This window comes from Dunckerocampus dactyliophorus, chromosome 18 (genome assembly GCF_027744805.1).
Source record: "Dunckerocampus dactyliophorus isolate RoL2022-P2 chromosome 18, RoL_Ddac_1.1, whole genome shotgun sequence".
Taxonomy (NCBI): domain Eukaryota; kingdom Metazoa; phylum Chordata; class Actinopteri; order Syngnathiformes; family Syngnathidae; genus Dunckerocampus; species Dunckerocampus dactyliophorus.
In genome coordinates this window covers 5,526,222-5,534,442 of record NC_072836.1, presented here as the reverse complement: position 1 = coordinate 5,534,442, position 8,221 = coordinate 5,526,222, and the positions used below count along the sequence as shown (strand labels likewise).

The window sequence follows — 8,221 nt, the reverse complement described above, 5'->3', positions numbered from 1 at the left end:
GTTACGTTATGCTACTTTGTATTTTCAAAGTTACAACGCTATGTTATGTTATTTTGCCATATATTATAATATGAACTGTTACTTCACATTAAACTATGTTAAGTCACGTTACCTCCTGTTAATGTCATGATATATCATGTTAATTATGTTACTATATGCTTTGTTGTGTTACATCATGTTACGTGACGCTACTTGTTACATTATGTTTTGTTACATTGCTGTTATCTTATGTGTTCTGTTACACTATAATATATCATGTTCCATTAAACGTTACGTTACATTGTTAGTTATTTTACTTTGCTAATTGTTTTACATCACTTTCCCTTCTATATAAAACCGGAAGAAGCCGCTGACCACGTGAATAAAAGTTACATTACTGGATCAAATACCAAAAATGTACGCAAGCATAAATGACCTACTGTATTGAAAAATAAACATGGTAAAAATCACACCAATTCCTAATTATTGCAGCTGTGGACTTTAGCTGCAGTAGGTTTTAAAACAAATGTTGACGCATCCAGTACGTTCCATGATTGAATCGCCACCGTCACCTCAACACACGTGATCGTCTCCAAGTGGATGGGCGTGTCTTCAGGCGTGACGTTCAGGGGAGCGTTTGCTCCCAGCCAATCGAATGAGAGATACGAGGCATATGGGCGTGACTGTTGGCCCACATTAGTTTGCTTCAGCTGCAGCACACTTCATTGCAATTTAGGCGGTCTGTGCTTGGCAGTGACAGCCTCCCGTGTCACTTATTTACTCGCTTGAGCGTATTCTGCAAACTTTGTTGGTTTTAAAGGTCACGTCGAGGTATTTCAACCCCAAAGTGCCTGTTTTGGGATTAGTTTGACATATTTTGGTTTTCGCTTTGGACAGCAAGGTGGACTATTGGAATTGCCGTTTAAAAGTTGTTGTCAGATTCTCTTCGGAGGGGGGGTTGTGTACATTTCCAAGGGGAGAGTCGCATGCTTCCCCTGCATCCTCGTCGTCGGGTCTCTATGGAGAGTTTGCCCCGGAGGCGCGCACGCTGCCCCTGCACAGCGCCAAGGCCGCCCCGCCGCTCACACTGAATTCCTCGACCTGGATACGACGAGGCGACGCACTTAACCTCATTTGAATGCCTTTGCAAGGTGTCTGCTGGTTGCTGTGCTGCCGCCAGGGCTTCAGTTTGCTGGGGAGGGATTATGGGGAGAAAGAGGAGGAAGAGTCCTTCGAGTTGCGCCATAAAGACGACCTGACTCCCAATGGACAGGTAAGAAGTGTCCACCTGCGTCTAATTAAACTCTTCAGGACTCTATGCTTAGTGATTTAGATGATGCATGTGCACAAATTACCCTTTGCACGCAGTAGAAGAAAATTATACTTTAAAGCCCATAGAAGCCCTTCAAAGTGGGTTTAAACTCTTAAAAATAATGAAATATTATTAATAATTATAGTTTTTGGACCAGGAGTGTTTTTAAGATAATGAAGTCCAGTACTGCAGTGTTCACATGTGTCTTATGGGAATCCTGACTTTATGATGGAGGATGCTTACTTGTGCAGCTGCTGAAGAGCATTGTGCAATCACACACACACACACACACACACACACACACGCACGCATCACTGACCAACACACGCTGATGCAAGCTCCAGTGTGTTGAAGGGCTCCTGTGTGGCCTCAAGTAAGACTGCAGCCTTGTCTCCTCTGTAATGTTAGTCATGTGATCAGGCACAGAGAGATCAGTATTGTCCACCCCCGCCCTACCCCACCCCTCCTTGTGAGGGGGCATTGTTGTTGCCCTGAGCTGAGGTGGCACTGTACGCCCCCCGTACTGTACAAAAACTACACTAGCACTGTCATGTAAACTTGATTTCCATCTTTCAGTATAGGAGCGATTGTATCCTGCATTTACAGTGATAACTGCATGGGTGGAGACAACCACGATGTGTCCCTCAGATTGTTTGTGAAGCTGTTCTGGTGCCACAGTGTATGTAAGCATTGCAGGTGAAAGTAATACCACATGGAGCCATTACTAATTGTACAGTATATACAGTATGTGCTTATCTGTCCTTAGACCCCTTGGGTGTGCTTGCAAAGACCCGAGCAATTTGCATGAAAACCTTTGCAACAGCCACCAGATAAACGCCACATCTGCTGCTCAGGGTTATCGTAAGAGATGCCGTGCTGCTCTTTTTCTTTTTCTTGGCAAACGGCAACCTGTCCCGCTCTTAACTTGCCATCTGCTTGGTCACGGGTGCAGCGCACATCTGTAATCAATACAGGATCTCAGACACGGGTGCTAATGGAGGTGCCTGATGACCGCTTAGAACGCGATATCTTTTGGGAACGCTCCCAGATTTGCCCGTTATTAAAAGGGCAGGCCAGACACACGTGTTGAATTAAGGCTTTAGCTGCTGCAGTGGAACACAATCCTTGCCCTTATTAGGGAACACTTTCAATAGAAAATGATGGAATTAGAAATATTATTAGAGTTCCAAATCATACCGAGTTTCCTATAGTCGCCGGGTGCATGGTCTACCAACACAACTTGCCAATGGCGTCTCTAATTTGACCCAGGTCCAAAAACATTGGCAGCAACAGCAGTGGCTGTAGGCAACCGCTATTGCAAGACTGGTTCTGTTGCTGCTGTGTTGTGCAATGCACTTGTTGGTTTGGCTATTATGAGCCCTTTAAAACTGTATAGGCACATATTTTCAGTGACATCTTTGCCTTTTTAGCAGTCACACAAGCGTAAAAAGATTTAAAACATAAAACCAACAAAAACGTTGGTCACAGGTGACGGCCTTTGTGAGACTTAGTGCTTCAAATGTGAGCCCACTGAGTTCACATTGGTTCCTGTGTGCGTCCTTCACACCGCTTTTGGAATACGTGTCGCACAAAAAGCCAAAGAAAAAGCACAACACATGCCTAGAGTTGCTCTTCGGATGCTTGCTGAACTGAGCTCCAGCGAGGTACACTGGGGTCTAACATCACATGCCCACATTCTGAGTGAAGCCATGCGTGACGGTAGTTTGAACTTGAAAGTGTTATGGAAAGTTTCACCGCAAATTTTGGCTGCATTCCGAATTGTACGACTGTGTTCCATCCCTGCTCTTAATCGCATTGTCTCTTGTGTGCTTTGGCTTTATCAGATGACCTTAATGGAAGGAACCACTTTATTGACCGAAGTATCTTTGCTTCTGTGGAATTCAATGTTAATTTTTACACATTTCGGGGGAATTTGCGCTGAGTAGATAAGACACAAATGACATTTATATGCTTGTAGTTGATTATTGATTACCTCCTCCTTACAGGCAATCAATGCACTTCCTCTAATCCAGTTTCCTCCCGGCCTGAGTCACTGCCCCGGATCTCGTATCAGAGTCAATAGTTCACAGCGAGCCCGCAATTAAGACCACAGCTGAACAACTCCAAGCCAATTTCATCAGCTGACCTACTCTTCAACCGACACAATTTGTTATGCTCCCCACCCCCCCTGCTAGCCCCTTCCCTTAGTATACACACATCTTAAGTTGATAGTGTTTGCCTTTCCATGGTGTCAACAGAGGGGGGGTTGGGTGGCAGGTCCAAGTCCGTCCCAGGCAGTGAGTCCCTCGGGAGCCACATGCTCCTCCGCCTATGCCCGGAGCTCTGTTTCCTCCACACATTTTCATACAGCAGGTCAGACCTCCCTGGATGTGTGTATTTTAGGCCTTGTAGTGCTGAAATACGACATGGGCGACCACAGAGTTCTGGTGGAGTCTCTCACTGTCAAAACAGCCAGAACCCTCACCACCATCTCCGGCAGCTAGTTGCCAGAAGATGCCAACATGTGGAGCACCCAAGGCACTTTAAACCAATCCGATAATGACGACGCTTGAGTTGGTTTGCCTGAACCCCATCCTGCATGTTTACAGTCCTCCTTAAAAGCTTTCCAACAGCTGCCCAAATAGTCGCACTTAGCTGAACACCCCAAGTGATGGGACAGGAAGCACTAAGTCTCTTTTTACCACCAAATGTGGAGCTCGAGTCTGTTGTGTTTTCTAGCTACTTTCTCACGAGCATAGACACATCTTTGCACCAAAAAGGTACAGATTATTCCAGACTATAAAAATCAAAATCCAGGGTACAGATGCAGAATCTTTGAGGCCTAAAAACAAGACTGTGTACCCTTGAATGCACTACCATCAACAGCAGGAACATCCCCAGTCATGAGCAACTGTAAAGTAAACGGGTAAAAAAATGAGTCCCAGGACTAAATAGGCCTGGGTAACACTGTTCCTCAAAGGTCTAAAGGAACCATGATTGTTCTTTTTCACTAAGGACGTTGCATTAAACTACCATTAAGCCACTTTAGGGATGCAAAACAAATACCTTTTAAGCCCCAGGTACCGTTGATCGTTAAGGGTCTAAAGCAGGAGTTCTGGGATTGATATTTTCCAATGGTCACTTTTATTTAAGTCACACCGAGCAAAAATGTATTTGTTCTCTTAAAATCGCCAATGTCACCTATGCTAGCATTCCAACCAGGCTTCCTGTAGAAAAGGGCACAATTAGGAAGCATCGGGGGTACTGAATGAATACTTTTTTTGCACCTAGCAATCATTGTTCCTTAAGGGACTAAAGGAACCATTGTACTTTTTTGCCAAGGGTGTTACATTAAGCTACCACCAGCATCGCAACCAGGTTTCCTGTTGGAAAAGGACACGTTATGGCATCACCAAGGCCCATAGAAGTCTAATTGCTGCTGCTGCCCTCTATCGTCAGCAGTCGTCGTGCTGCTCTGGTTTTATATTTGGTTTTCGTTGCGTCTCCGCCTCACCACCTCCAGGCCACACATCTGTTCTTCGGGCCGACACTGGCTGAGCCCAAGCATTTCCTCATGGTTACTCAGCCTCCCAGGAGAGCTGGAAAGAGAGAGCGGGAGAGTAGACCGGAGTTGGGAGGAAGAGGGAGGAGGGAAGAGGGAAGAAAGCCAGAATGGAAGACAGCCATGGGACGAAACACATCACGGCATCTTTCCCTCTCTCCTTCCATGCCCTGCTCTATTCTGGAGTGATTCATCCCGGGCCCGTCCAAGGGGAGAGCTTTTGCCAAGGCTCTGCATCGCACGCTATCCTTGTTCCTCATCCCACAGCCCATTTACTACTCTGACTACACTGCGCATTGTCACGTTCTGTTTGGAATTACACACAATATTGAAACCCTTTAACCTGAGCCTTTGGTTTATTGACGCATGGATTGGTTTATATTATGGAATCACGGCTTTAAAATCAATGTCGTGACTAGCACTAATTTCTTGTTTTCAAGACATGGATGTATGTTTCTCATCGGCCGTCAACTTGGCACAATCTTTTATAGCTAACATGCATGGGCAAAGGGAATTACTATACACATTTTTACCATTTGCAGCAGGACGCCTCTCTGACATGGTTCAGTTGTTTTTGGCTGTCTGCGTTGACATTTACAGTACCTCTCCCTGAGTTGAACATTAACTCAATCGCTTATTCAAACTCCCCTTTGCACCCGGGCCCGTCCGATTCATAAATACATCACAGATTCCATGCTGGCCTATAAATGTACTCTTCTTGTTTAGTCTTGGTTATTTTTGAGCCATCTAAAAAGAAGCACAGGGTGTTTTTGCAGGGCAAAGGGCTATACTTAGACTAGTTTGCCCAGTAGTAAAATGTGGCGTGTGTGTGGGGGGGGGCCTAGTGCTGCTGACCTGGATAGTGTTTCAGGTAGACCAGCGACCTCGGCTTGGGTTGGGCTGGGCCGGCCGCAGGAGCGGTCCAAGGCTGCGGTTCAGAGAGACTACAAGTCAGGCCATGGGGACAAAGACAGTGCTGCCCTTCCCACCGGGGAACTAGTCCAAATTGTGCTTAAGTGAGCTATGATGTTTTGTGGGGTTTTCCAAGGTTATCTTGGGAATGTCAAGGCCGGAATATTGTCAAAAGTGATGTCTTGAGTCGTGATTCAGGCAAGGAAATCAGGAAGTAGATATAGGTTTGATGTCAAGAGCTGATTAGTAACATGTATTTACAATCATGGTATGCTATGGAAAGTGCAGTGTTGTGCTTTGTTGTCATCAGGCTTAAAGTAGTTTTAGTTCCAAACAATGATTGTTGGGTACAGACCTGGGATATTTTTGGGCAAGCAACCTGTTCTGAGGGATGATTGATCTCAAGCGAAGCTCTGTGGGGTTTTGCTGGTTTGGGCGCCTGCAGCAGTCGCACAAATGATGCCTCTGTTCCCTTCCCGCCCCCGCTGCCACATTAATGAGCCTTTGCTTCACTTTGCTATATTCCTGCCCTTGCAAGTGAAAGCCAAGCAGTAAGAGTCTGTCGTGGCACAACCGACTCAAGATGAAAACGACAAACGAAGGGGTGGCGGTCCTGCGGGATACTTCTTTGATTATCTCTGCCAAGAGCAAAGTGCAAAAGAGAAGGAAGTCAAAATCTTCCTAAGCAAAACTACTAGATTTAGCGCTAATGCCTCATGTTTTAGGCAAGCTTGTTTTGCATGATGGAATTGGACGTTTTTCTGGGTCGTCGTCATGAAAAACACAGAAAACGAAACTTGAAACAACATGAATGGAAAATTACTTTTGGGGAATCGTTGTGCTTTATGATATCAGTTACCATAGAGGGAATGAAACCAAAGGGGTTAAAATCTGGATAATCCAGTCCAAATAGTTAGTGTTTACTTACAATAGTACACTAGCTGCTAAGCCAGCTAGCTATAGTAGTATGGGTTATTTGTTATTGACTCTTTTCTCCCGCTTTCTTTTGTTGACAGAGTCCATCTGAGGTGATTCACGTTTCTCAACCGACTCGTACAACCAATGGGACAAATGGGTAAGTTCTGGGGGGCACGGGAAGTAGAGGTTCCCTCTCTTACTCATAGTCAACCACAGGCTTGCACATGTGTCCCTGCAAGCGCACCACTTCCCTCCACGCCGCACGTTATCGCTGGTATCTTAAAGTTCACGTTTGTGCAAACAGTACACGTGTGTTGGTTTGAGGCCGCTGGGGTATCGGTTCTATCTCGGGAACTTTTTTTTTTTTTTCATTGATTTTCAATGGTCCACCTCAACTGTACAGTTCTTTATCGGCACACATGAATTGTTTACATCAGAACTTGCAATTCCAGGTACTAGAGGTTAATGCGGCTCCTGGTGAAGGGTTCTAGGACAGAAAAAAAATATAGTTTGGTCCTGTTAAGTTGTCCAGGATGGGAATGAGAAGTACAGTATGTGTTTCTTAGCATTTCCTCTCACTAAAGTTGCCGAAGGTACAAAAAAATGACTACAATTTGCTTTGTGCTTGTTAAGTGTATAAGCCCGATCCAGGCTATTAGTGCTGGTCTGTGATCTCAGACAGTGATGTGGCCAACCTCTATCTCTGGCATCATGCCGTTATCATACCCCCCCTCTTTATTCCCAACCACCCCCGCATCGCTCTTTGACAATCTCTACTGTACATCTGCAGACTCAAAAAGACGATGAGTCACAAAGCGTCTCGACTTGTGGGGACTATCAAGCCCATCAAACGAATGGCGAAGGAAGCTAGGAAGACCGAGGTTAACTTTATATTTATGTGTGTCATAAAGTGTGGCGGCGACAGCCTCGGGGCCACACGTCATAATTAACTCTTTAAAAGGAGTGTGTCAAAAGGGGCCAGGCTGTAATCATGGCGCTGAGGGTAGAGATTAGAGAGCAACGCTGCCTGGACATTACCTGGCCCGCCGCGGGACACACCCACTCGGCCTGCCTGGCTAGTCACCACAATGGGATGTGGCCTTGATCTTCAGGCTTTATCTTAGTGGCCAATTGAAATGAACAGTGTCATAATGAAACGTCCCAAAAATGCAGTAAAGTATGTTTGGGTGTCCAAAATCCTGCCTATGGGCCATTTTCAGCCCGCAGCTCATATTTTACTGGCCTGTAGCATATATTCAAATTAAAATTAAACACTATGTAACTAGTTTGTTGCCTATCGAGCACATAGCAGAGATGTAGCTGTTTTTTCTTAAATATATGGAAATGCTTAGCATATCTTGGAACCACGTATGCTGTATCTTGGATTGTTTTTAGGGAGTTTGATAATAAAATGCAAAGAATATTATTAAGTGGCCCCTGCATCCTTACAGTTTTCCGTGCTGCTTTCTGCTTGTTATGGTTGTGGTTTAGTTTATTTCAAATATGCTTCAAGTAGGCTACGTTGTGTTTACACTTGC

At 45.2% G+C, this 8,221-nt stretch overlaps 1 protein-coding gene across 1 annotated transcript in view; it reads left to right on the top strand.

Annotated features, from left to right (window-relative positions):
* Positions 1-720: 720 nt before the first annotated feature.
* The window catches only part of plekhh3 (pleckstrin homology, MyTH4 and FERM domain containing H3), a 38,164-nt gene continuing 30,663 nt past the window's right edge, over positions 721-8,221 (top strand). Inside the window, exons 1-2 of the mRNA XM_054759508.1 lie at positions 721-1,252; positions 6,782-6,840. Coding sequence (XP_054615483.1) covers positions 1,118-1,252; positions 6,782-6,840 — 194 coding nt within the window. The 5' untranslated portion in view covers positions 721-1,117. The remainder of the gene's footprint in view (positions 1,253-6,781; positions 6,841-8,221) is intronic.